This window comes from Colobus angolensis, unplaced genomic scaffold (genome assembly GCF_000951035.1).
Source record: "Colobus angolensis palliatus isolate OR3802 unplaced genomic scaffold, Cang.pa_1.0 Scaffold118, whole genome shotgun sequence".
Taxonomy (NCBI): domain Eukaryota; kingdom Metazoa; phylum Chordata; class Mammalia; order Primates; family Cercopithecidae; genus Colobus; species Colobus angolensis.
In genome coordinates this window covers 7,395,030-7,422,776 of record NW_012112919.1, presented here as the reverse complement: position 1 = coordinate 7,422,776, position 27,747 = coordinate 7,395,030, and the positions used below count along the sequence as shown (strand labels likewise).

At 51.6% G+C, this 27,747-nt stretch overlaps 1 protein-coding gene across 1 annotated transcript in view; it reads left to right on the top strand.

Annotated features, from left to right (window-relative positions):
* POLR1A (polymerase (RNA) I polypeptide A, 194kDa) overlaps positions 1-26,913 on the top strand; it is a 74,677-nt gene extending 47,764 nt beyond the window's left edge. Inside the window, exons 16-34 of the mRNA XM_011925770.1 lie at positions 415-598; positions 2,742-2,845; positions 2,964-3,122; positions 4,720-4,818; positions 6,191-6,343; positions 6,598-6,680; positions 7,618-7,783; positions 8,696-8,917; positions 9,789-10,003; positions 11,053-11,220; positions 12,163-12,298; positions 12,765-12,922; positions 17,795-17,921; positions 19,187-19,297; positions 19,889-20,194; positions 21,120-21,320; positions 22,498-22,615; positions 23,160-23,324; positions 23,682-26,913. Coding sequence (XP_011781160.1) covers positions 415-598; positions 2,742-2,845; positions 2,964-3,122; positions 4,720-4,818; positions 6,191-6,343; positions 6,598-6,680; positions 7,618-7,783; positions 8,696-8,917; positions 9,789-10,003; positions 11,053-11,220; positions 12,163-12,298; positions 12,765-12,922; positions 17,795-17,921; positions 19,187-19,297; positions 19,889-20,194; positions 21,120-21,320; positions 22,498-22,615; positions 23,160-23,324; positions 23,682-23,782 — 2,976 coding nt within the window. The 3' untranslated portion in view covers positions 23,783-26,913. The remainder of the gene's footprint in view (positions 1-414; positions 599-2,741; positions 2,846-2,963; positions 3,123-4,719; positions 4,819-6,190; positions 6,344-6,597; positions 6,681-7,617; positions 7,784-8,695; positions 8,918-9,788; positions 10,004-11,052; positions 11,221-12,162; positions 12,299-12,764; positions 12,923-17,794; positions 17,922-19,186; positions 19,298-19,888; positions 20,195-21,119; positions 21,321-22,497; positions 22,616-23,159; positions 23,325-23,681) is intronic.
* The last annotated feature ends 834 nt before the right edge of the window (positions 26,914-27,747 follow it).

The following is a 27,747-nucleotide window of genomic DNA, read 5'->3' as shown; positions in this document are numbered from 1 at the left end:
GGGAGGTGGAGGTTGCACTGAGCCGAGATTGCACCATAGCACTCCAGCCTGGGTGATGGAGCAAAAGAACTGCCTACGCCTTCCCAATGCAGTGGGGCCATCAGCGCTCTTGGAAACACTATGCTGGGCAAACCTGTCGGGGTGATCCTAAGACAGGAAGGGGAACTACCTTGTTTGCACCCTAGAAATGAGAGCACGCTACTTTAGGAAAGTGGCTTTGATAAAGAGACTTCACCTTGGGTAAGTGCTGGGCTCACTGCCCTGGGGCTCCCCTGGAGCAGTCACTGGGCCCCTTTTAGTGTGGGCTTGAGATCAGATCTATCCAAAGGCTCAGCCTCTGGCCAGGCTTATGGAGGACACTGCGTCTCCATGTACACAGAGCAGGGTCCAGCCATTCCACACTGTTCCCATTAGGGGGATGCAAGATGCTGCGTGTCAGACATGCACCGCAGTGTGCATAGGTGTTGTCTGGTTCATGGTGAAGTAAAGCTCCTCTGCTTCACAGATTTACTCATGTGCAGACAGAGTGGGAGTCTCAGCATAGGGTCTGTGGACCTGCGCCTGCTGCAGCTGGAGTTTGTTCATTGGCCCACGCTGGGTCCTGCATTATACATTTTACCATATATTTAATTATGGAAAGGTTAAAAAAAAAAAAGCATACATGAAGATAATTTAAAATCACCCAGCATGCGTTTGTCAGAGATAACCACTAATAGTAATTTGATGTTTGTTTTTCTAGACTTTTCTAGTACAAATACATTTGGAAAAAGTGGGATCCTCTGCTACATACTCTACTTTCCTTACCCACCCACCAAACATCCAAATGTATTTATAAATGTCCTTTGGGATCAGCTAATACAAATCTACATCCTCATGTCTGGTAACTACGGATTATTCCATTCTTATGGACATATCATAGTTTATTTAACCAGTTCCTATAATTAAAGATTTAGGCTGCGTCCAGATTTTCACATTATTGCTGAGATGAGCATCCTTGAACAAACATCTTGGTTTGTATGTCCCATTATTTTACCAGGATAAGGATTATAAGTTAAGTCTTGTTTGGCAGCTGAAACTCACCTTCCCCCATCTTAATTCCACTAAGAGACCTGAGCCACTGCTGGGGACATCTGTGTCCAAGGTCACCCACTTCCAGTTGGGAACCAGACTAGAGTCCCTTCCAGGATAACCAAAGAAAGTGAAGCATGATTACTACACCTCATGAAATGTATATTTCAATTTCAGATGTTGACCTAGAATAAGCACAAGGATTTCTGCTAGCTAGAAAGAAATCAGAGTGCTTTTGAAATGAAAATAGAGGAGGATCCCACACCCAGCTCATGATGAGGAGCAAACTTAACATAGGTGCCAGGCTTTAGCTCTGCTTAGTGTGTGGTACAAAGAGCAGTTGGTCCCTTGAGAATGAAGATGATCCAGAGGCTCAGGGCTGAGAAAGGAAGCAGGGCCAAGCTGGGAGTGGGGCTACGAGAGGGAACAGGCGAGAGATTGACTTCACTCCAGCCCTTCTCAGCTAGCGGGGTCTGTAAAGGGCACAGCTAGATGGCCTGGAGCTGACCCCATGGGAAGGCCCACTTTCATGGTATGGCCTGCTTACAGAGGAACTGTTTCTTTCCCCTTCTGTTCACACATGTTCTTAGAAGCCCTCCAGGACCTTGCATTGGGAATTCCAAATATTTCAGCCCCATCTTTTGGACAGTACACTGCTGTTTTCTTTCCCACTCAGATCTTGGCTGAGGGACTTTTGAGTCCAATAGCACTTACAGTTACAGAAAAGAACTAGTTTTAGCCAGGCGCAGTGGCTCACGCCTGTAATCCCAGCACTTTGGGAGGCCGAGACGGGTGGATCATGAGGTCAAGAGATCAAGACCATCCTGGCCAACATGGTGAAACCCCGTCTCTACTAAAAATACAAAAACTAGCTGGGCATGGTGGCATGTGCCCATAGTCCCAGCTACTGGAGAGGCTGAGGCAAGAGAATCACTTGAACCCAGGAGGCGGAGGTTGAAGTGAGCCGAGATCACGCCACTGCACTCCAGCCTGGGGGACAGAGCAAGACTCCCATCTCAAAAAACAAAAGAAAAAAACCCACTAGTTTGATTAAGAGTTGATGTGGAAAGACCTACTGCTGCCCAAGATGAGGAACTCGTCAACCCTTTGAGCCAGAAGGGCAGGCTTCACTGAAGTGACCCAGGCTGTCATCCCCCTGAAGCAATGCTGAGGGACCTGCGGTGGTGGTCCCTGTCACCCAGGCTCGGGTGTATCTGTATGTGTGCCTGCTCAGGCATACTCAGCTATGTAGGGTGGCCCCTGTGACGTGGCTTCGGGGACCCCAAACTGAGATGTTCTCTCTCTCTGTCTCTTTTCCCTGAGCTTATCTTTTCATCTAAAATCTCTTCTTCACCTTCAGCCTATTCATCCAACACATACCTATAGAATGGTGATAGTATAGCTGGTGGCTAAGAACATGAATTTGGGACCCAGGCCTGGGTTTACTTTCTACCTGTGTGACCCAATTTTGAGCCTGAGTCTTGTCATTTGTAAAATGGGGATTATAAGGTTTGGGCTCTGGTAGGCACCTAAGAGATGGTGACAATCTGTTAATGATGTTAATATAATCTTCATTACTCAGGTATTTCCTGCATCTGTGGCACTGGGCTCTGTGCTCTGACCTTACTGAGTTTAGTCTGGTGGGAGAAATCAGGCCTGAGGTCCCCTACAAGCTTGTCTGTTTCACTTCACAGGCGTGGAAGACATTTTGGTGAAGCCAAAGGCAGATGTCAAGAGGCAACGTATCATTGAAGAATCCACCCACTGTGGGCCCCGGGTACGGACGGACTTCGAGGCCGCGGCCTGCCCTGGAGGGGTGAAGTGTGTGCCGAGTCAAAACCCACAACCCTCCTCGTTTGACCTCAGCCTCCAGTGTATTTCTGTTCTCATTCTAGGCTGTCAGAGCTGCATTAAACCTGCCAGAAGCCACATCGTATGATGAGATCCGAGGAAAATGGCAGGATGCCCATCTGGGCAAGGACCAGAGGGATTTTAACATGATTGATCTGAAGTTCAAGGAGGAAGTGAACCATTACAGCAATGAGATTAACAAGGTTAGCCCAGCGTTGCATGCATTTATCCCCACCACTGTGAATGCTGATTTTTAAAGAAATTACATTTTGATTCTCACCCGGGCCCTACGGAGCACTTCGGCTGTTTAACAGCTGACTAGGTGAGATGTGAGGTGGGATGGGTAGAACTCGTTGTTTTGAAGGGCCCAGGGCTTTGTTCCCTTCCCCAGTTAGGGTCTAGACAGGCCTCGGAATAGTGGCGAGAGAGAATGCTTTGTGCTGTTTTTCTTTTTAAATGTTTTTATTTTGGGGTGACTGCATTCAAGGGGCTGAATAAGCAGGGTTAGGGACCCAGATCGCCCCTGCTGCTTGTGCAGCAGAGCCAGCAGTGAAGACTCAGGTTCCAGTCCTGGCTCTGCCTTGAACTTGCTGTGTGACCTTGGGCAAGTGAGATAACCAGTCCCTGCCTTGGTTTCCTCACCTGGGGCTGTGAGGGGCACCACCTCACAGGGCTGCAGAGAGGCTTCAGGAGCTACTATTACACAATGCCAAGCCAGTTCCTGGGCAGTTGAGAAAGGAGAGGGAAATCTCTGCATGAGCTGAAATCACAGACTGCTTTTCTCTGCCTTTCTGCCCCAGAGCCAGGGCTGTCCATCCTGCTGCTTGGAGGAGCTGCCTTGGCCCTCACCCTGCCTCCTAGGCCCTCGGGGCCCAGCCTGAGGAGTGGTGAGGAGGAGGCAATGCTAACGCTCATCAAAAGACAAAGTTTGTCTGTGGTGCTCTCTTGCCTGACTTTTAGCATCCCTTAGGCCGCCGAGAAGACTGACCTCTCATGGGGACAGGTTCCATCCTTGAGGGGTTTTGTTGACAGGAGCTTTCCTAGCACCTCCCTGAGACTCAGGAGGCTCAGCTTCTAGGGCTGACCGGGCATGCTGGGAGTAGGGAAGTTGTCTTCAGATGCGTCTCAGAATGGTTTCTTGTCCCTCCAGTTGCCATCTTCCCATCACCTCTGCCCACCCAGGCTCTGCCTCTCCTGTGTTGGGCTGAGTCTGTGGAATTCCAGGCACAGGCTAAAAGCCCCAGACTCAGAGCCCCCTTCCCAGCATCTCCCCAGGCTCCCCGTGAAGAGGCATGCTTGGTTCTGCTGGCCCTTGAGCCAAGGCAGAGCTTCCTACCTGGGGCTCGGGTGGCATGTTCGTAAATATGACATGATGCGGACGTTGGTATTCACGCTGGGAGAGGACCCAGGCCAGGCTCTGCTGGGCTAATCAAGGGCATCACCTTAAATTTTATTCTTCTCCAGCTTCTTTTTAGAATCACAAACTGGATCTGCCAGCCCCTCTGCTTCTCCTTGTCCTTCTCCCTTTTTGCTGCTCTTTGGCCAATGAATGGAACCTCAGGGATCCTGGCAGAGGAAGTCCAGCGAGTGCAGGACAGGGAGCACCTATTTGACCTCTTAGGGGTTCCAGGGAAGGATTAATGCCAAATGAGGCTTTCCCTTAGCTCGAGTGGGATTTGGCAGTTAGGTCTGAATAAATATTCTGGCTGTATTGCTTCTGCCTCCTGGATTTACATCCTGATTCTGGGATTTTTAAAGGGGGTGAAGTCACTGACCACTGTGTGCTGATTTAATCTGCAGGCATGCATGCCTTTTGGCCTACACAGACAGTTCCCAGAGAACAGCCTGCAGATGATGGTGCAGTCGGGAGCCAAAGGTTCAACTGTGAACACGATGCAGGTGTGGGCAGAGGCGGGTTGGCAGCTTTACAGGTGGTGGTTTCAATTTGTTCCCTATAAAACGTGGCAAATACTGAAAAAGAGAAAAGCATATAGAAATCACTACAGGAGCTAAACACTGTTAACATGCCAACGTTAAAGGCGGATGTAGCTATGACTATGCAGATGGGATATATATAATGTAGTTATATATTATAAATGTACAAACTACTATTGCATATATTCATGTTATATAGATACATTATGTATACTCACACAATTTTGATGTACTTTTGCGTGATCTTTTCTTTTTTTTTTTTTTTTTTTTTTTTTTTGAGATGGAGTCTTGCTCTGTCTCTGGGCTGGAGTGCAATGGCGCCATCTCGGCTCACTGCAACCTCTGCCTCCTGGGTTCAAGAGATTCTCCTGCCTCAGCCTCCCTAGTAACTGGGACTGTCGGCATGTGCCACCATGCCCGGCTAATTTTTGTATTTTTAGTAGAGACAGGGTTTCACCATGTTGGCCAGGATGGTCTCAATCTCTTGACCTCGTGATCTGCCCGCCTCGACCTCCCAACGTGCTGGGATTACAGGCATGAGCCACCGCGCCTGGCCGTTCTTTTCTTAATATTAAATTATAAACATTGTCCTAGAGATTTCTTAACCTTAAACCTTAATGACCGTGAGAGGGTCGAAAGGTCCCCAACAGACCCCATTGTCTGTTGAGTGTGACAACAGAAAGGCCGAAAGCCATTAGGAAATCCCCTGACTAAATCGAAACCTAGATATACTGCTGTCCTCCATCACTCCAAGAGTATTAACAGGCAACTTTCTAAGCAAACAGCTCAATAGCTTGAGTTCCCATTTTTGTTGTTGTTTTTGTTTTAATGAAAATAAGACAGAGTCTCCCTGTATTGCCCAGGGTGGTCTCAAACTTCTGGCCTCAAGGGATTCTCTTACCTCAGCCTTACAAAGTGCTAAGATTATAGATGTGAGCCACCACATCTGGCCCTGAATTCCCTTTTGGCTCTAGAATGTGAGGATCGCAGTAAATGGCTGTTTCCTGCAGGCCTCTCTTTCCCCATCAGGACCCTCCAGTCCCTTACAGGTATAACACGAGATGGTTCTGAGTCATGGCTCCTTTTCTAGACAGCACCCATTTTCAACCTACCCCAAATGTGAAAATCCAGATCAGTCAACAAAAGGAAGATGCAGGTATTTTTTTTTTCTTAAACTGAAAGCTTCCTGATTTGTTTAGAAATGTAGGTGAGCCTTCAAGAACTCAATTTCCATGCAGCTTTTCTTCAAGGTCAGATTATACTTTCCCTGCTGGGACAAAGCACTGTTAAAAACACATGTGGATCTTCAGTTTCCTGTGGGTTTCCTGTCCTCTAGATCTCGTGCCTCCTGGGCCAGATTGAATTGGAAGGTCGGAGACCCCCGCTGATGGCGTCTGGCAAGTCACTGCCCTGCTTTGAGCCTTATGAGTTCACCCCCAGGGCTGGTGGCTTTGTCACTGGCAGATTCCTCACTGGCATCAAACCTCCTGTATGTATTTTGGTTTTTCTGTAGTTCTTTCCCTTATTTCTAGGCTTAATTGTAAGTGAACTATGACTGCCCTACAGAGTAGGGCAGAAGACACTGGGGGCTGTTGTAGCTGTCGAGGTCAAAAAGTCCTAGGAGATCAGAGAAGGGAGTGGCCTGTCTGGTCAGGAAGGGCTGCTGGAGGTGTTGGCCTGAGCCCTTCGGGAAGCACACTGTCCTCACTGTCACCTTTGGGACCTGGGTCCCATTCTCTGCAGGAGTTCTTCTTCCACTGCATGGCAGGACGAGAGGGCCTGGTCGACACTGCTGTGAAAACCAGCCGCTCAGGCTATCTTCAAAGGTAAAATGTGTCTGCCGTGCCCCTTGAGGTAGGGTGCCAGGACCCTTCATCCCATCATCTTTCACATTATATCAACAGCTCGTTTAAGATTCCATGGATGAAAAAACTTTTGAAGAGTTTGCATGAATGGCCTGAGGCAGAAAGCAGCAAACACTCTTCCCCTTCACAGGATCGGTAGAGCGTGAGCTCAGAGGCTTATACAAAGGGCTCTGTGTTCTGAGGGTCTGCCATTCCCTGGGGGAAGCCATGGCTGTGGGAGAAGGTCTTGGGCAGTGGCAAGCTTGTCTTGCTTCCTGGAAGGCTCAGCTGCCGAGACAGTAGTGACTAACATTGAGCTCTGTCCTCACAGCTTGGGGTGGGGGGACAGTGACTCCTGGGAAGCCCCCTGTTAGGGTGGCAGGAGGGGAAACCTAGGCAGAGTGTCCAGAGAGGTGAGCAAAGGAGCTAGGACCGGGGCAGAGAGCAGGAGATGTTGAGATAAAACCGAGGAGAAAGGCTGCCAGTGGGGGGATTCACATCAGTAGTTAGTTCCTAATTCCCCTTAGTGTCCTTGGCGATCCCTGGGTTGACCAAGTTTGAGAATCCTTGACAGCTCCCCTGGTTCGCCTGCCTTGTGGTTCTAAGGACACTGGTCTCTGGGGAGTTCTGCACTGCAGGAGAGTGCAGGGGCAGGCAGTTATCCTCAGCAGCTGGGGCTAGATGGGAGCCCAGCTCTAGGGGTGGCAGCCAAGCCTCTCACATGGCTGCAGCCTCTGGCTGGGGGACGCTGGAGCCAACCCAGACCCCGGGGTATTGGATCCACCCTGTGTTCCAAAGTCTTGCTTGCCCGCAGAACAGCAGCCCCCCATTCCCTCCCCTCCACCACCCCTAACCCTTATCAGAGGCCGCTCTGGGAGGTGATGAGGCAGCGAGGACTGAGCCAATGGTGTCCTTACAGGTGCATCATCAAGCACCTGGAGGGGCTGGTCGTGCAGTATGATCTCACGGTCCGTGACAGCGACGGCAGTGTGGTACAGTTCCTGTATGGGGAGGATGGCCTGGACATCCCCAAGACACAGTTTCTGCAGCCCAAGCAGTTCCCCTTCCTGGCCAGCAACTACGAGGTAGTGTGCTAGACCCCAGAGCAGTGGGCCTCCCCCACTGAGTTTAGAGAACTGGAATGCACTGAGCTTCACAACCCAGTCCAAGTGGCCACTGGAAGGTAGAGTAGGAAGAGTTTATAAGACATCAGTCTATGCCCTGAAACACTTGACAGTTTCAAAGCCTGTGAACTTTAATCACCTGAGGTGGGTGGAGGGCATGAGCACCTCTGGAATAATACCTACTCTTTGGGGCCATTTGCCACGTGCTGGGCCCTCAGCTAAAGCACACTATCAATACTATCCATTTTCCTCCTCACTGCAACCCAGGGAAGTAAGCATTACTCTGTCCATGTTGCAGCTGAGGCAACTGAGTATCAAAGCGTAAGTAAACAGTCGGTGAGTGGCAGAGCCAGCATTTGAACATGGGCCCGTCAGACACAAACTCATGATTTTTCATTCTGTACCTTAATGCCCTTGCAGTGACCATCACTGTTGACTGGAGAGTCACCCCATTTGGCAGATAGGGAAACTGAAACTGATATGACCTGTCCAGGGTCATCAAGCTGACGGTAGAATTGAGGGTTGTGCTCTGGTGCTGAGTCCTTTCCATCCCGGTTCCTATCCCTGAACTTGGCCATCACTCTTTCCCTCTTCCTTTCTTCCCAGAAACTCCCTTGTGCTCCTGGAGGGGCTCTGAGTGTGCTGCTTTCTTTCCTGTATCTCCCTCTGCTCCCAAGACCATTGGTTCCCAAATCTGGTTTGCACAAAGTGAGAGCCCCGATTAGCAATGGATGCTCAGCCTCTCAGAGTGGGTGCTTGGCCCCATCATGAGGGCTCCACACCAGCCACCTGGGTCCCCTGAATTTGTGCTCCATGGCCCTCTGTCACACCCTCATCTCTTTGATCTCATGTATGATTTGTTTGTTTGTTTAGGTGATAATGAAATCGCAGCATCTCCATGAAGTTTTATCCAGAGCAGATCCCAAAAAAGCTCTCCGCCACTTCAGAGCTATCAAAAAATGGCAAAGCAAGCACCCCAACACGCTGCTGAGAAGAGGCGCCTTCTTGAGTTATTCCCAGAAAATTCAGGCGGCTGTGAAAGCCCTGAACCTTGAGAGTGAAAACCGGAATGGCCGTAGCCCCAGGACTCAGGAGGTGACTCAGGGAGATGATGTCCTTAACATCCAGCACATCCAGGCTTAGTCAGTGGGTGACAGATGAGAGGCTGTTTTCCTAAGGGAAGGTAGAATCATGAATTCCAGCCTTGTTCATCGTCAGTCAGAACAGAATGACTCTCAAATGGGAATGTAAGGCAGGGACTCTTAACAAGGGTGTAGGCAGGGTTTGGGGGAACTAACTGGGGCCTGTGACTTTGGGGTTCCCCACGATCCCAGGTATGAAGGAATGGGGAGCAGTCATGAGAAATGGAGAGGACGGCTATGTGCTAGGGCCACTGGACAGAGCCCTGGGTAGAGACCACTAGAGGGGGGTTGGGGATAAATACCAGGATCCCCTTCCTCCTGCTTTTCCCTCTGCTGCTGGTGCCTCCCATCAGCCAAGCACACCTGGGAGCCGGAAGCAGGAGATCTCTTTGAAGCAGTCACTTTGGGACTGCGTTGAGGGTCACAGAGTGTGTGAAAGAGCCTGGATCCAGAAATAAGCTTGGATCCAGCGCAGTGACTGTGTCCTAGCTGGCCTGAAACAGTCGTGGCTTTGCCTCTTGTCCTAGCCTAATCATAACAGTCTCCTGTTTTACTCTAAAAGAATCCCAGTTTGCTCAGTAAATTACATGCTCGCCCTCTCTGGGCTTGAATGGGCCAGGATGAAGAGCTGCTAGGCTTGTAGTCAAGCAGGGTGAACTAGGACAGATTGAAGTCCTTCCCCGTTTTAAATGGGGAGATGGTTTCTCATTGCAATCAGGTTTCTGTCTTTCTGTCTCCCTTTATTATTGGAAGCCAATGTTTTTGATCCCTCTTATGCTACTGGGTATCCCTCCCACATAGCTGAGACCCATCCTTCCATTCAGATGCTGAGGATGTGGTATGAGTTGGATGAGGAAAGCCGAAGGAAATACCAGAAGAAGGCGGCCACTTGTCCTGACCCCAGTCTGTCTGTCTGGCGTCCTGACATTTACTTTGCATCAGTTTCCGAAACGTTTGAAACAAAGGTTGATGACTATAGTCAAGAGTGGGCAGCTCAAACAGAGAAGAGTTATGAGAAATCAGAGCTTTCTCTCGACAGGTAATGACAGTGATTTGTTGCACAACATGTGCAGGAGAATCTACCTCCTAGCCCCTGCCCTACCCACTCTGGGAGAAGAGGGCTGCCTCCTGGGTTTGAGACTCCAGGTAGAGGGAGGGCAGTAAGACAGCCAGGGGCACCGCACAAGCCCCGAGGGCCCAGGAGTGAACAAGTGCAGGGAGGCAGGAGTGGACACCCCACTCCGGGCCAAGATAGGGATGGTGGTCTGCTGGGACAGAGGCTTGCAGGAATGTCTGCTCTCTTGGGTTTGGTGTGGTAGGTGGGACTGATTGAGAGTCAGGGAATCCACTGTTCAGCTGCTGCCAACCGTGTGACCCAGGACAGGTCATTCATGCCCAGGGACACGAGGTCTTAACTTTTCATGAGGTCTTGGATCTGATTACTCCAGTGATCCTTTGAACTTTGGGTTCCCATTTGAAGGCCTCAGCTTGGACTAGTACAGACACACACACACACACACACACACAGTGTAGCTTAGTGCTCCTTGTGGCTGTTCTTACAGGGTCAGGCTTCATAGGAAAAATGGTTAGTAAATTACAGAATTGTGCAGCATGAATACTTCTGATGGGGGCTACAGCCGCTGGCTCTAACTAAAAATATAAACACTCTCATCACCCCCATCCCTATAATGGCCTAGCAGGAGGTTTAAGCTGTCTCCAAATTGTCATAATTGAGAAAAAAGAATGAATAAAGGAAAAAGTGAATAATGAACCCAGAAATTCTCCTGCTTAGGGGGCTTGTGGTAACAGGCCCAGAGTGGGCATGTGACATTCTGGAGGCAAACATGAAGAGTCCAAGCATGAATGTCTAGAGCTTCAGCCGCCCAGCTGGGATCTGTGCTGTGTAATTTCAGGACATCTCAGGGTCACTGGTGGGAATTTGAAGATTAGAGGGATCTTTTGCCTAGGAAAAACGAGTCCAGAAAGAGGTAGAGGTTTCAGGTTTCTGGTTTCGGGCAGCACTGACAGTCTGTGGTGTCTGCTTCTGACCCTGCCACTCCCCCCCCGACCCCCCACTGCCTTCTCTAGGTTGAGGACCTTGCTGCAGCTGAAGTGGCAGCGGTCACTGTGTGAGCCGGGTGAGGCTGTGGGCCTGCTAGCTGCCCAGAGCATCGGAGAGCCCTCCACCCAGATGACCCTCAACACCTTCCACTTTGCAGGCAGAGGCGAGATGAACGTCACCCTGGGCATTCCAAGGTGTGGAGCACAAGGGAGCACGGGGTGGGGTCTGTCCTAGCCTCTCCTGGAGAAGGAGTCATTTAATGAGAGGGAGGGAAGGAGTGTGTGTGTGTGTGTGTGTGAGAGAGAGAGAGAGAGAGAGAGAGAGAGAGTCAGTCTCATTAAAGTGGGGATCAGGGTTAGAATTTCCAGAGCCCAGCTGGTTTCTTTGGTGCCCAGGCCTGGTAGCATCTCCATTTATCCCTCTGCCAACTCCTGCCTCCAAGTTCCTGGGGATGCCTGTGAGACTGCACACTGCTGGGGGAGGGACTCAGGAACGTACATTGTTAACAAGCCCCACACAGGGTGCCTGGTTGCCCAACTCCAGGGGAACCATTCACATAGAACGTGCCCCACGTGGCCCTGGGCCCTGGCCCTTCAGGTGAATATATGCGCTGGGCAAGGGGAACGAGTGTGGGGTCAGACCCATCTGCATTCAGTCCCTGGCTCTGCCTTTGTCTAGCAGATGGATTCTGGACAGGTACCTCACTTTCCAAACCTCAGGGGGTCCTTCTGTGGAATGCCAGAGGCTGGGACTCACCGTACATCCGGGCAGTGAGGGCTGGCTGAGCTCAGCAGGAGCACTGTGGGTGTTAGTTGCCTTCCCTGCATCGCTTGTTCATTCAGTAAGCATCAGCAGGCACCTGCTGTTTGCAAGGCACAGGTGATAGGAAACGAATCAGACAAAGCCCTGAGCTCAAGGAGTGGGCACTCCAGGGAGGAAACAGGGAGGGACAGGGGAGTCCCTTACTGTTGCACACAGGGGCAGAGCTGGGATTCTCTGATCCAGCATATTATCCCTGTGAGATCCCCAGACCTCTCTCAGATCCCAGAAGACCTCTGACATCATTAGGAGAAGCTGCACCCAAACAGAGGGTCTGGTTGCCGCTCATTATTGGATGTGTCCTTATTCTGTGACAGGTTGCGGGAGATTCTCATGGTGGCCAGCGCCAACATCAAGACGCCCATGATGAGCGTGCCTGTGCTCAACACCAAGAAAGCCCTGAAGAGAGTGAAAAGCCTGAAGAAACAACTCACCAGGGTGTGCTTAGGGGAGGTAATGTCTCCTTCCCGGGCTGTAGATGGGGTGAAGGCACGTTTCTATATCCTCCCCATGTGTGAAGAACCGGCTTTGCTTACTGCACTGACCCTAGGCTCAGATTCCCACCAACGAGAAATAAGCTGTCTCTGCCAGGTGCTGAGCAGAGATGGATCAGGAAGCTTTTAAGAGAGTCATTAGTTCCACAGCATCCTCCTGTGCCTGAAAAATAAACCATTTCCTGAGTTTGCCTACCAGCTCTGCTGAGGCCACTCCTAGGAGGTTCAGGCCACTCTCTGGAGGTGACTGCAGGCTGTGGGCTCCCAGCAGATCCACCCCAGTATAGCTTGCCAGGGTTTCTTTGGAGTTTGGCCTGTGTTCTCAGCTGCTATCTCTGTAAACCCTTGGGTCTCGTAACCCACTCACGTTGCACAGTCACCGAGGACCTGAACAAGTCAAGTTCTCTGTGTCTGTCTGGTTCCAGGTGTTGCAGAAAATTGATGTCCAGGAGTCCTTCTGTATGGAAGAAAAACAGAACAAATTCCGGGTGTACCAGCTGCGGTTTCACTTCCTGCCACATGCATATTACCAGCAGGAGAAGTGCCTGAGACCCGAGGACATCCTGCGCTTCATGGAAACAAGGTCAGGGCTCAGGCTGTTATTGTCATTGACCTTGACCCAGAGAATGCTCATGAACTGGGGCAGGAAGCACCTAGCCACAAGGCTCCTAGAGATTGAGTGCCTTTTCCCAAATGAGCCTTTCAAGGGAAGTGGTTAGGAAAACAGAAGGCCTTGCAGCCTGATCTGGAAACCTGACCCCCAGTCTGGCTTGTGGGTGTGACTTTGTTAGCCACATGTCACTCCCTGAGCCCATTTCTTCTCTTGGGTTGACGTCAGGATTGTTGTCTTCTGGGGCTTGCAGGCATTAAGACATGGAAATGTGGGTGTAGTAAAGAGAAGGGAGCAGTGTCAAAGTGGTGCCTCTGTGGTGTCAGAGCAGCACATGCTGTTAATGTTTGCTAGGGTGTTACTCCAGGCAGTATAATGTGGTTCCTGATGCATTTAGATTCTGTGAATAATGAACAATGTGCGGGTGGCGTGCTGCTCTTAGATCTCCATTCTCTAACCAGGATTGCCTCCAGAGAAATTTGAGTTCCTGTCTGATAGGGAAAAGGAACTTTTGTCTCAAATTCAACTTACTGTTAGATATTTGAAAAGCAGAGGCCGCAATGCTGAGTTCAGGGGAGCAGGAGGATGGGCTTTTGGGGGACTGGGGCAAGCCTGGAAGAGCCCACGAAGCACTTTTGACTCACCAGCTAACCCTAGACGGCGAAGTGTGAACACAAACAGGCTGCATAGCCCAGCAGGTGACAGGCCAGTGAAGCAGGCTAGGGGGCCCCCGGCAGACAGAAGAGTGTGGAACCCGTGTCAAGAGGCGTTGGTTACCATGCAGGAATGGGGGTCAGGGGGCCACATCTTTTGATTTTAAAAGAAAGAAAACAAGCTTCCCACCCCCTACGTTTTTTTTCTTTCTTGGGTTACTTGGTTACTTGCCTTTGCTTTTATATAATTGAGGTCTCCTGACTTTTAAACATCAGCAACTAATTCCTGTGTTTTTAAAAGCCCAGTAAGGCCCAGATGGATCTCATCTGTTGAAGGATCTGGCCATAGGCCACTGACCACTGTCTCTAATCTAGACCAGTTCTCGGGTCTTCTGGGAGCTGCTCAGATAGAGAAACAATGACAGAGCAGAAGCAGAAAGCTCCCTCCACAAACACATACTGAGCCATGCCTATTCGTCGCCGAGTCACAGGGACAGGCGTGGGCAACACGGTACGACTTTTCTGCCCTCAGCCCTCTGCCCTCTCACCTTATGGGGCCTGGCCTCGAGCCAGCCCTCTGTGCAGGTGGCATTTGGGATGGTGGGTCTTGGGGTGGACGAGCTTGGATGTGAACTCAGTCCTTTGGACGGGGGTCACTGGCCGGGTGCTTCCTGCCCCAGTTCATGAGCCATAGGTGAAGTTGTTGTTGGCTGGGCCTTGGGAGCAGCTGCTTTGGTGCCAGCCTGGGCTGAGAACGTTCTTTCTGTCGAGTGGTCCTCCGTGCTATCTGGGCACTGGGTGCTGTGTGCACCCACCTGCCGGCTCCTTAAATAACAGCAAGGAACATAATACCAAGTGCGGGGGACATTTGTGCTGGCCTGGCAGCAGTTTTCTGAGAAATGGGAATTCAGATTTCATGGCCTCTTGAGAATAACCAACGGTGGGCGGAGTTAGATGTTCTGCCCCAGTTCTGTTCACAGGAGGCCCAGGCCTGCCCAGCAGATAGGTTGGCACGAGGCCGGCGCCAGCCCATCCTGGGGTTCTTTTTACTTATATTACCTCATGGAATTGAAAATAGGAAATCACTTTTTAAGACTTCTTCCTGATGAGAGACAGCCCTGGCTTGTTCCCAGCCATGAAGTACTTTTTCACCTCCTCCCTGTGTTTTGCTTGTGTGCTTGAAAAGCCATGATAAATAAAGCCATGCGCAGTGGCTTTCGGTGGAGGTGGCCTCAAGGACTGAGCAGAATGGGGCTGAGGGGTTAGGGAGAGCTAAAAGATGGGGCAGTGGATGAGCTAGATATGGTCTGGACTCCCTGTGTCAGGCCCCAGGCAGCATAGCAGCTGCGTTCAGGCCTCTGGCTGCCCACAGGAAATGGGAGGAAGTGTGAGTGCACTTTCAAAAGAGCAGCCAACCCCCAAGAAGCTTTTTCTCCTTCCTTTCTCCCTTCCCTCCCCTTTCCTTCCTCTCTACTACCCTCCTTTTCTTTCTCTTTGCCCTCACCCTCCCTTCTCCCAGCTGTGGGGTCATGAGACTCCTGACAGCCTGGAGAAAAAAAAACACAAGACCGATGGTTCCCTAGGTAGAGATACACAAGCATAGAAGGCCCCCCAGATCTCTGCACTGGCACCTGTCACGTTGGCTGTTTGTGTAAATTGTCTGGCAGGTGGCCGGGGAGGTGAAGTGGGAAGAGCACTGAGCTAGGAGTTAGGGGCTGTAAGTTTTGGCCTCCGGTCCCTAGCCATGAAAAGACCAAGCTGCGGGTCTGTAATTGTAGCTGCTGTGAATCTGACTTTCCAAACAGCAGGTGGTGGAGCTGTTGCCAGGCGCATTCAGAAACCGCCAGGGGTCATGTGCTCTGTTTGTAATTATTTACATGGGATGGGAGGCTTCTCTGCCCCTGCCCTTCCTGTTCCCTTTCGGTTGCTACATTCTGATGAACAGCACAACCTTGAGAAGGCAGTCACTGTGGACCATTAGTTCCCCTGCTCTTGGCAAAATCACAGAAGGGCAAATTGTACCTCCAGGAAAACTGGCACACTGGTCGCATGCCTACCACTTACTCACCAGGCGTTCATTCTGCCTCCTCACCTCCTATGTTCTCCACAAGTCCTGGTCACCAAAAGAGGCAGGGAAGGCAGAAGCATTCCCAACTGGGGAAATCAGGGAGGGCTTCTTGGAGGAGTTACAGCTCCTGAGACCTAGCCTTGAAGGATGGGTACAGCTTCAGTAGGTAGATATTGGCCAGGGAAGTTGCTGGCAGAGTGAGCAGCTCAAGCAAAGGCCCAAAGGGTGCACAGGGTGGAGGGAGCAGATGGGCAGTTAGAGTTGAGGCCGGATGTGAAATGCTGAGAACAAAAGCATCAAAGCCGTGACATTGCCACAAGTTGAGACAGGCTTGGGCGCCCAGCTGTGGGAAGCAGCCCTGTGTGTGGCAGCAGCTGAGCCCTGCACCCCCACTCCGCCTCATTCCATCTCCTCCACTCTGCACAGTAGCCTCGAGCACGGAGTGAGAGTGATCCATGTTGCAGATGAGATCAAGGCCCTCCTCTCCAGTCTGTGGCAGGATGAGGACTTTAACCTGAACCTGTCCTTACAGAAACATCTCTCCCGCCTTCTCTTTCCAGTGGGATTGTATCTTTCTAAAGTCAAGCCTGGCCTCGTCTCATCTGGCCATCCTATTCCCATCGCCAGTGCCTGGTAAACAAGCTCTTGTCTAGATTAATGGATGAGGGGCTTTTTTTCTGCCAAGAGCAAACCATGTACACCTTTAAAAAGTTCAAAAATAATACTGGGGTCCAGGTGCGGTGGCTCACGCCTGTAATCCCAGCACTTTGGGAGGCGAGGCAGGTGGATCACGTGAGTCAGGAGTTCAAGATCAACCTGGACAACATGGTGAAATCCCGTCTCTACTAAAAATAGAAAAATTAGCTGGGCGTGGTGGGGCCTGCCTGTAATCCCAGCTACTCAGGAGGCTGAGGCATGAGAATCGTTTGAACCTGGGAGACGGAGATTGCAGTGAGCCGAGATCGCACCAGTGCATTCCAGCCCTGGGGGATAGAGGGAAACTCCATCTCAAAAAAACAAACAAACAAACAAATAATAATAATAATATTGGTTAAGATGAGTGGCATTCTTTTGTTTTTAATGAGCAAAATAGTATACATTTGACCTGCCTGCTTTTCAAATGAAGACTCTAAGCTCCTTGAGGGCCTGGAGCCTGTCTTTTCCTCCTTGCTTTGCCGCCAGGGCTGGCACATGCTGGGCACACTATAGGCGCTCAGAGAAAATGGGATGGCTGGCTGGATGCGTGAGGACCTCATTCTCACAGTCACAAGCAGCCCTTTTTGGTATGCTATTCTGGCCTGTTGGAAAAGACGGGCAAGGGGTTACATGAGGAAAGAAGTGGTATGGAGGGGACAGGATGGATCCTAAGAGGCCCTAAAAATAGATGGCTCCAGAGGAAGGGGCAGGGGGCCAGGTTCTGAGCTTCAGGTTGGTTATCTTCTAAATTGGTGTGGTTCTAACTTGTTGACACAATTCATTGCCACAAGCTAAGTTATCCCTGCCCTTCGAAATTCTGATGAGCCCTTCCGAAGTTGTCGTCGTTTCATCACATTGCTGGGGCTCCCACACCAAGGAGATGGGAGTTCTCTGGCCAGAGCAGCACCACCTTCTGGAGATGCTGCAGGTGGTGGGCAGCAGAAGGTCCTAGTCCTGGGTGGGGTTCCCCTCTCCTACAGTAGACTCTGCCTTCCTTGTTAGAGGACGACCACAGCAGCACCTACAACTGTCCTTCACCAAGCACCCACCCTGCCAGTCCCTGTGAGAGGAATCAGACATAGGGTTGTTTCTCATCGTTAGCAAAGAAGATTGCAGAATATGTAGTAATTACCATATTTTCTAGACAAGGGGCTTAAAGCTGAGGAAGGTGCCTGTCGTACTCATACCCCGGGAATGGCAGTGCACATATTGAGACCAGGCCTATCGGGCTGTGGAACCGGTGTTCCTGACATGCCAGAGATGGTTCCAAAACAGTGGGTAGGGAAAAGTGAGCAGCTAGGAGAGTCTGGGCCTCCATCTCATGCACTAATCCCCTGTGGGAATCCCTCAGCGTCCTATCCCCGCAATGAGGGCAGGGCTGGACATGCTGGTACTGCACAGGGCTTTGTGGCTTTCTTCTCATTTTAGATTCTTTAAACTTCTGATGGAATCCATCAAAAAGAAGAATAATAAAGCATCAGCCTTCAGGAATGTAAATACTCGAAGAGCTACGCAGCGGGATCTGGACAACGCTGGGGAGTCAGGGAGGAGTCGGGTGAGTGAGTCCCTGGGGATCACTAGGGTCGCACAGGGAGAGCCCCCAGACTGGGCAGGCACTGTGTCTGTTCTCTGTGCTCCTCCAGCCCTGTCCTGGTGCTGGCCCATCTCCTACCTATCTCAGCTTTTGCCTGCTGTTCTGAGACAGCCCAGAAGCAGCATTCACTTCTTGGCCTGATGGGCCAGGCAGGTGAGGCTGCCAGGCAGCATGGTGTGGCCAGCCCCGGGGCGGGCCTCTGCATCATCACTCTGCTCTCTAAGACCCCGCCGTAAGTGGTCTTCATCCTGAGGAGGGGCTCAAGGTCATGGCGTGCACTGAGCCTTTGAAAGTTCTTCTGGATTCCCTTGGCTCTGCCTTTGACTTGCCTGGGCAAGATGAACTGAGGCCCACCAGGGCACTGGCAGGGACCAGAGAGGTATCTGGAAGCAGGGAAGTTGGGCTGCAGTGATAAAAAGGGGAAGAAGAGGGAAAAACCAGTGGGAGCAAAATAGTCCAGGAATAACTAATCGGACATCTGCCAGGAGACCCAGGAGCAGACCAGACCTGAGGGTGGTATAGGTAGCCAGCAGCGAGCCGCTCGGGTTGGGGATGACATGGACTGGGACTGCCCCCAGCCAGCTCTGTGGTCTCAGTCGTGTCACCCTTTTCTGGGTCTGTCTCCTCACCCCTAAAATGAGGGGCTGGCCTACACCAGGGAAAATGCTAGGTCTCTCCTGTTTGGTGAATTCACCTGCTAGCTCGCTCAAGCACAAGTGAGCATGGACTATCTTTAGAATACTGCCTGGTCTTAATTCTTAATTCAACCAGAAGGAAAGTATAAAAAACTAGGAGCCAAGTTCAGGAGGAGAAAGGAAGAGATATTCAGTATTCCACAAGATAACCCTTCCTCCTCATCCCCACCTACAACTGGGCTGATCAAAAATATTTGGAACAATATTTTACACCATCTTCTTCTAAGAAAGCAAGTCCTGGCACTTTTAATTCTTAGGCATGAAATTTTGCAAGTAAGTAGTGTATGTAAAGATGAAGACTGAAGGGAAGGAGGCCTGGGATCCGGGGCTGGACAGAGCAGATGCTGGTGGACGGTTTGGGTTGAGTGGCAGTGGACGGAGGGTGGTGGCTGGATGGGGGAAGGGGTTAGAAGAGTGGGGCATGGATGGATGGATGGATGGATGGATGGATGGGTTGGTGAGTGGATGGATGGATTCAATGAGCACTAGATATTGGAGTTAATCTTTTTCTTCCTTGCCCACAAACCACAGGGAGAGCAGGAGGGCGATGAGGAAGAAGAGGGGCACATTGTGGATGCTGAAGCTGAGGAGGGGGACGCTGATGCCTCTGATGCCAAACGCAAGGAGAAGCAGGAGGAGGAGGTGAGAGACCCTGTGTGAGGTGAAGGGGCTGTGGTCTCGGCCCCCTTCCCTGTTAACCTGGAGGGATTATCTCCCGGCACCCAGGCCACACCTCTGTGTCATGCCATGAACCCACAAGGAACCCTGAAGCTGCACCTGCCTGCCCAGCACACCTCTCTCTTGAGAATATGGGGTTCACAGGGTGGGAATTTGGCACAGGTCCATTCCAGGACTGCCATTTAGATCTGGCCATCCCTGGACTTGAATCAGACTCAAGGACCCAGACAGGCTTCTGGCGAGAAAAAGTCAGGCTGCCTCTGGTTTTTACGATGAAAATACACCTCTCTCTCCTCCCGCGAACCAGTCCCCTGCTGTCATTATGGCCGAGGGAACTTACTGGTGAGTGGGTGCACCAGCGAGGGCCAAGCGAGGGTGAGCTCCACCTCTGTGGGGGGTTCAGTGGGACAGAGAGGTGGCATTCTCAAGGTAAAAGGAAGAGGAAAGACCAACCAGGCCGGAGCAGAGGAGCCAGGAGTGTGGAGTAGGTGGGGCCTAGGTAGCCCAGGCCAGCGGGGCCCCAGGTGACACAACCTGTGCTCCCTTTTCTGCCAGGTTGATTATGAGAGTGAGGAAGAGGAGGAGAGGGAGGGCGAGGAGAACGACGATGAAGACACGCAGGAGGAACGAAATCCCCACAGGGAAGGTGCTCGAGAGACCCAAGAGCGAGACAAAGAGGTGGGCTCAGGCGCCGAGGAGGACCCGGCCCTTCCCGCCCTCCTGACTCAGCCCCGGAAACCCACCCACGGCCAAGAGCCCCAGGGGCCTGAGGCCATGGAGCGCCGGGTCCAGGCTGTGCGTGAGATCCACTCGTTCATAGATGACTACCAGTACGACACTGAGGAGAGTCTGTGGTGCCAGGTCAGTGTGGCTGTGCAGGCCAGGGCTTGGGTGGTTGGTCCAGCTGGCCAAGTGCCTGTGTGGAAGGGGCCTGCTGAGCTCCCCTGCACAGCTGGGCGGGGGACAGCCAGCACTCCCCATCGTCTCCCACTCAGAGCATACCCAGGCCTCCTGTTTGGGGCCTGTAAGAGTCATTTGTTCTTTTTAATCCCAGATCCCTTCAGGAATCTGCTGATGGCTATAAACCCCTTTGCCCCAAAAAAGGGCCCACACGTGTCATTTTCAAACCCCTGGTAAGCCAGTTCTCCAGATCTTTCAAGACACAACGGACTGATCTACCAGGCCCTTTAGGTACACCACCTCCTTTAATCTTCAGTACAACAGACATGTTAACATGGACCACACATGTTATAGAGACACTGTTCGTGCCCTCAGGCAGGGACACTTCAGTTCCCCCCACACACAGCCCCTGCCACCATCTTTTTAGGGATTTCATGGTTCCCTTAAAGCCTGGATGGTCTGGATGCCTAGACATGTGCACACATTTAATGCTTTGTCTTTCCTTTGATCCAGTTCAGTGGTTCCCAAGTGATGGGGTAATAACAAGAATCACTGATGGGATTGCACGTGTGAAACAACATGTACCGTTCTTTGTGGTCTTTAAGGACATTAAGGGCAGCGCTGAGTGGATGTGAATCTCAGCATTGTCACCGACAGCTGTGAAAACAACCCCACTGTTTCTCTCTTGAATCTGGGGGACTGGAGATGGCTGACCTGTACGCAGTTGAGCCATCTTCAGTGTTCAGACTACCTGCCGGCTTTTCCAGCAGGATCTCCTTCCCCCCGCCAGGGAGTTCCTGAAAAGGCTTGGAAGGAGTCTCGCCCCAGTCCTCTTTGTGGGCACTGGGGTGGCTGTCTCCCTACCCAGTTCTCCCTCATTTTGCAGGTGACCGTGAAGCTCCCTCTGATGAAGATCAACTTTGACATGGGCTCCCTGGTAGTATCTTTGGCCCATGGCGCCGTCATCTATGCGACCAAGGGCATCACTCGGTGCCTCCTGAATGAAACAACCAACAATAAGAACGAGAAGGAACTTGTGCTAAACACAGAAGGAATCAATCTCCCAGAGCTGTTCAAGTATGCAGAGGTAAGTGTCCCCGCCGACAGGCTGTCTGCTGGCCTGGGACAAAGCAGTAGCCCTCACCCCACGTTGTCTCAGGACTCGGCCGCTGGGACGCTCGCTCCAGCCGATTTACTCTGACCCTTCCTGAGCCATTCATGCTTCCAGGCCACATTCCGCACACCAAGTGTGTGTGCCCTCATCCACCTCCCGGGGATTCCCGGGCATGTTAGCCTCATTCAGGGCCCCAGTAAAGCACCCTGCTGAACTTATCCCACCCAGAGTCACCCGGGCTAATCTGAGTAGTTTTTTCCTTGAAATTAAGACCCTCCCGAAGTAGAGTTGTAAGAAATCCTTGCTGCATCGCCTGCCTAGATGTTGCTCGCTTTATCTGGTAAAGGGGGTCCTAGGGGTAGAGGTGCCCTGGCATTCCTGTCCCACCTGCTCACCAGCTCATCTGTTCTTTCCTCTAAACTGTGTCTCCAAGTTCTCCCACTTCACTGACTCTCCCAGAACCTTCTAGGTTTCCCCCACAGAACACTGAGGAACTGGGGCCCTCTAGCCTAACTCCCCAACAAGTCTACAGTAGGCTGGTAAAGCTCCCCCTGCCATGTACACTTCTGCCTCCACCAGTGACCACCCTGTAAAGTCTCCTGCTCCCCTGAACCCTTTTACCAAACGCTTACGAGAGGATGAGCAGGGAGGATTGGCACCTGCCGAGAGTGCAGGGTGAGGCTTCTCCAAGACAGCTCAGCCGCAGCCTTGGCCGCTTGGTGAGGCCCAGCAGATGCCTGTGTGGCTGACCACACATGCACTCCATGCACCCTGCAGGGTGTGTAATGTGTCACTGCTGGGGGAACTTGCCTCGCTTCCCAAGGGAAGCCTTAATCCTAGTAAATAGGCCTGTCAGTTTAAAAATAAGAAGAAAAAATCCGTTTCTTCCTATTGAATCCAAAGCGTGTCTGAAGTTATCCCTGGATTCTTGTAATGACAATACAGACCTTGGGCCCTGGCCAGCGAGCCGTCAGCAGCTCTGCCTAGCCATTTCCTTCTGTTAATCCTGGGCCACCTCTTGACCACTTTGTCATCAACTGTACCAAGCTGCCAGACACAAGGAGAGAGAGAGCGGCCATGGGGAGATATGCAGGCAGAAGGGAGCAGAAGGCCAGGCCCTCTAAATAAATCCCTTCCTTCCTCTCTCCAGGTCCTGGATCTGCGCCGCCTCTACTCCAATGACATCCACGCCATGGCCAACACGTATGGCATCGAGGCCGCACTGCGGGTGATCGAGAAGGAGATCAAGGATGTGTTTGCCGTGTATGGTAAGAGGAGCTTGCAGATAATACCCTGAGGTCTGGACACCAGTCAGGACACCAGAAGGCTCAGGGCAGGAGGGCCAGGACCATGTCAGCCCAGCACCGAGTCAGTCCAGCACCAAGGCGAACACTGCAGCACGGGTGCAGTGAGTGCACCTGTAGGAGACTGCAGATCTGTGAAGAGGTGACATCTCCCATTATTGGGGCCACTTCAGTGCTGTCTCATCTGCTGGTCCCTTAGAGGAAGCTTCTGATTGATAACTTGGCCCCATCCTGCCTTTGGGGTTTCAGTTCCCAAGTGAAAACAGTGCGGTTAGATCCTCATTTCCTGTGCTGCTGGAGGAAAGCGGGAAGCAGGATGCAGGGGTCAGGGAAAGATGCCCCAGACCGTGGGGAAGGGTTAAGTAGCGTGAGCAGGTGGCGGAGCTGCAGGGGAGCCCGAGTCTGACTCCCGAGCCATGTGCTGATGTGGAGGCAGCCTGGCTTGTGTCTGCTGACTGTTCCCATGGTCACTGCTTAATCGCTTCTGATTTTACCTCCCGTGTGACAGGCATCACGGTCGACCCTCGCCATCTCTCCCTGGTTGCTGATTATATGTGCTTTGAGGGTGTTTACAAACCACTGAATCGCTTTGGGATCCGGTCAAACTCTTCCCCGCTACAGCAGATGACGTTTGAAACCAGCTTCCAGTTTCTGAAGCAAGCCACCATGCTGGGTTAGTGTGTGGGCAGGAACCCTGACCTCCCCTCTCCTGACCACCCTGGGCACACTGGCCTGCCCATGGGCATCTTTCCATGGTTCCTTGCACACCAGTGGGATCTTGGGATCTGAGGGGAGCAGGGGCAGCTGGAGGGGGCTGAATAGCAGAACAACAGCTGCCTCTACGTTTCGAAGGAACAGGAAGAGGGCCTTCCCCTCTCAAGTGCTACAGCGGGGTTGCCTCGTGATCCCATCAGCTTCAGAGATTCAGGACCCAGCTGAGTCCTGAGGCTTCAGTGTTTAGCCCCACAGTCCCCTCCCAGCATTCCCGACTTCCACAACACCCTGACACGTGCGCTTGTGTCTCTGCCAGGATCCCACGATGAGCTGAGGTCTCCTTCTGCCTGCCTTGTGGTCGGGAAGGTCGTCAAGGGCGGGACAGGTCTGTTCGAGCTCAAGCAGCCGCTGAGATAGCGGCAGCATCTGCCCAGCTCCAAGGACCCTCAGGGAGGGCGTGGCCCAGCCCACCTTCTGCATGAGAGGACTAGGAGACTGGAATCCAGGGCCGTTCCAAGTGACAGTACAGAGCACAGCAGCGACCTTGGGCCTGAAAACAATGGGTCTCTGAGCTGGCCCAGTTTCACCTGGAAAGTGACAAAGTTGCTCATCCTTGCCCCTCCCTGTCTCTGCATTTGTATCAAGGTTTACCAAGTCTTCTGAGTCCCCCTGAGATGGCTGAGGCCTCACCTGTGCCGCAGGAGGCCTCTGTGGCATAACCGCTAAGGAGAAGCTCTGATTCACTGAGAAGACCAAGGGGAAGCAATGCTGTGCTGCTGGGGACCCCAGGCACCTCCAGAGTAGGGAAGCGGGGTTCTTTTGCTGTGAGTGGCCAGGGGCAACAGACAAGATTCCTGGGGGCCCCCGTTGAGCAGGAACATGGAGCCTGCTGCCCAAGGCCTGCTCCTTCCAGTTGCTCCAGCCCCTGGGGGTAGAGTCCACAGAGAGTCCCCGTCAAGACTTCTTCCCTGAGTCAAGTACAGGATAGCACAGTCCTCCACCCACCCATCCTCTCTGCCCGGCCAGGGTGGCAAGGTGTCCTCCTAGACCACATCAGCCCCAAGGCTGGGGACAGTCGCTCCAGGGCCACAGCAGTTCACTCCCGCACGTAGAACCCAGGTCACTGCTGGGGCGATTGAACAGGTTGCCTGACTTTTCTCTGCTGTCAGTTTGGTGTGGAGGCCTGTGTTCTGCCCCGTATGCCCCATAGGCCCTGCTTATGGGAAGGAACACAGGCCTCCACCCAGAGGACTGTGCCGCCCTGGACTTGGTCGTCCACATTCTGTCTCCCTCTACCACCAGCAACACATTTCCCTGGCATGGACAGAAAAGACAGAGAGGACTTGTGCAAAGGCTTTGTAAAACCAGAGGCTGCTATTTTTGTCTACTGTTATTTCAGCTCAGGGCGGGTAATAAACATCATTGGAACTAGCTATTAGGAAAGAAAAAAACTTGGATTTTTTTAAAACAATTTTTTCCCTTGGTTTGCAGTTTCTGCATTTGGGTTTGAGAACCCAGGACAGGGATTTTCTTGGCACAGTCAGATCTTGGGTCCCTCTTCCTGTTCTTTCTTGTGTGAGGCCTTAGCAGGAAGAGCTCAGCCTCTGCAGCCTCCTGCACCTCTGCCCCTGGCCTGCCTCTGCAGTGACCCCCTTCCAGAGCTAGCTGCTGGCCCTGTGGCCAGGAGAATCACAGGGCAGAAGCCTTTATGCAGAAGCTGCGCTCGCCTTGGTCTGGTTTGGGGAGGCTGCTGCTGTGACCTCAAGGGTAGGGTTGGGGATCAAGGGAGGCCTTGTTAAGGGAGAGTGACCATGTTGCTCCCTACAGACACACAATAGGACCCAGCCTGCACTTCCTACGCCTACACTGGGGAAAGCCCAACAGAAATCAGTACATCCTAACAGGGTCTGCCAGGTTCACCAAGGCACGGCACAGAGGCATGTGACAGTTGTGAGGCAGGCAGGAAGGGCCCAGCCTGCAGGGTAAGACATTCATTCTTTGAGTTAAAGGGCATATTCACTTGATGATTTCTACACACACTAGAATTATGAGAGATTGTCCTTAAAGGAGATCACAAAGTAACCTGGTGACTGTGACACATGGTGAATGGATAAGTATTTGGTTCTGTGGGTTCCATCTCTCCCAGGCACTGAGGGCACAGAGGCGAAGGAGCGAGCCCTGCATATTGGCAGGGCTGTGACCCTCACACTTGGATCAGACCCGCGACCTGTGTTGGGATGTGAGGGATGCCCTCCTGCCCCCCCCATCCACATGGTTCCTGGGCAGCTCAGTTTTATTCCTGTTTGTTTCCTGATGGATGCACGTTAAGACAGCATGTCTGGTTTTTAAACAGACATTTGGGAGTTTGCACATCCTGATGAGCGAGGACTCTCACTGTGGTCGCTTTAGGGGATTACACACTCACTTTCGTGGTTCTCTATGCTCAGAAGCCTCTGAGAGTGGCCTTGGCAGTTTAAGGTGGCAGACGCTTTGGAGTCTTCTCAGCACTGAAAGTGCCCATTGAGGATGCATTTGAGTTTTGGAAAGTAGGCCCAAGTCAAATCTGATGGATGGATTCAAGAACATGGATTAAGCTGCATTGTCATTTTTAATCAAACTGTAATGGAGATTGATCATCTAGTGGGGTTCACAAACTTTTCATGAGAGCTGTGAGTTCTTTTTTGAGACAGACTTTTGCTCTTGTTACCCAGGCTAAGTGCGATGGTACAATCTCGACTCCACTGCAGCCTCCACCTCCCGGGTTCAAGCAATTCTCCTGCCTCAGCCTCCTGATTACCTGGGATTACAGGCATGCACCACCACGCCTGGCTAATTTTTGTATTTTTGTTAGAGATGGGGTTTCACCATGTTGGCCAGGCTGGTCTCGAACTCCTAATCTCAGGTGATCTGCCCGCTTCAGCCTCTCAAAGTGCTGGGATTACAGGCCTGAGCCACCGTGCCCGGCTGGAGCTATGAGTTCTTTCAGAATCCTGAGATGCCATTAGCTAGCCACTGTTTGGCCATCCTTCTCACGTTGCCCTTTGGGGTGATATCCATACCTACTTGCTTGCTTCTAACAGTTTTTTTATTTGTTTTGTAGAGACAGGGGTTTTGGTTTATTGCTCAGGCTAGTTTCAAACTCCTGGGCTCAAGCGGTCCTGCCATTGTGGCCTCCCAAAGTGTTGGGTGTTGTGAGCCATCGTGCCTGGCCAGTTAATTTTTTTTAGTGTCTCTTTTCTGGGTTCTCACCAGAAACGCTGTCAGCATTCCCACAGATATTCCTGTGAGTCTTTGAAACATTTTCTATCCTGCATTCAGTAAGAATAAAACCGAGGAATGGATGAGGCACCTTGTCTCATCCCCAGTCTGGAACTTGAACCTTCCTTTCTCTCCACTTTGCCCTACCCCAAATAATATGTACAAATGTCTGTACCCACTGAGCACGAACTCCCCATTCCTTTTACTGCCCCAGCCCCTGGCAACTACTGTTCTACGTTCTGTCTCTGTGAACTTGACTTCTCTAGGTCCCTCATACACGTGGAAAAGTACAGCATGTCTTTTTGTGACCGGCTTATTTCGATTAGCATAATGTCCTCAAGGTTTATCCATGCTGTAACATGTGTCAGAATTGCCTTCTTGCTTGAGGCTGCTGATACCTCATCATGTGTATATACCATATTTTGTTTAATCACTCATCTGTTGGTGGACACTTGGGTTGCCTCCACTTCTTGGCTGTTGCAAATAATGCTGTGAACATGGATATACAGATATCTGAGACCAGGACGGACGTTCACACCTGTAATCCCAGCACGTTGGGAGGCCGAGGCAGGTGGATCATCAGAGGTCAGGAGTTTGAGACCACCCTGGCTAACATGGCAAAACCCCGTCTCTACTAAAAATACAAAAATTAGCTGGGCGTGGTGGCGTGTGCCTGTAATCCCAGCTACTTGGGAGGCTGAGGTAGGAGAATTGCTTGAACTCGGGAGGTGGAGTTTGCAGTGAGCCGAGATTGTGCCACTGCACTCCAGCCTGGGTGACTGAGTGAGACTCTGTCTCAAAAAAAAAAAAAAAATCTCAGACCCTGCTTTCCTTTGAATATATACCTAGAAGTGGAATTGCTGGATCACATGGTAATTCTTTAATATTTCTGGGGGAAATGCTGTCCCATTTTCCACAGCAGCTACACCATTTTATGTTCCCACCAACGGTGTACAACAATTTCAACAATTTCAATTTCTCCACATTCTTGTCCTTGGTATAGTAGCCACCCTAATGCATGTGAGGTGCCGTCTCGTGGTTTGGTATGGACTGTGTTTCAATCAGATGTTGGGAGCCTTAAGTGTTCTGCACCTGCGGAGAGTTAGGAATCACGTAAGGAGTGT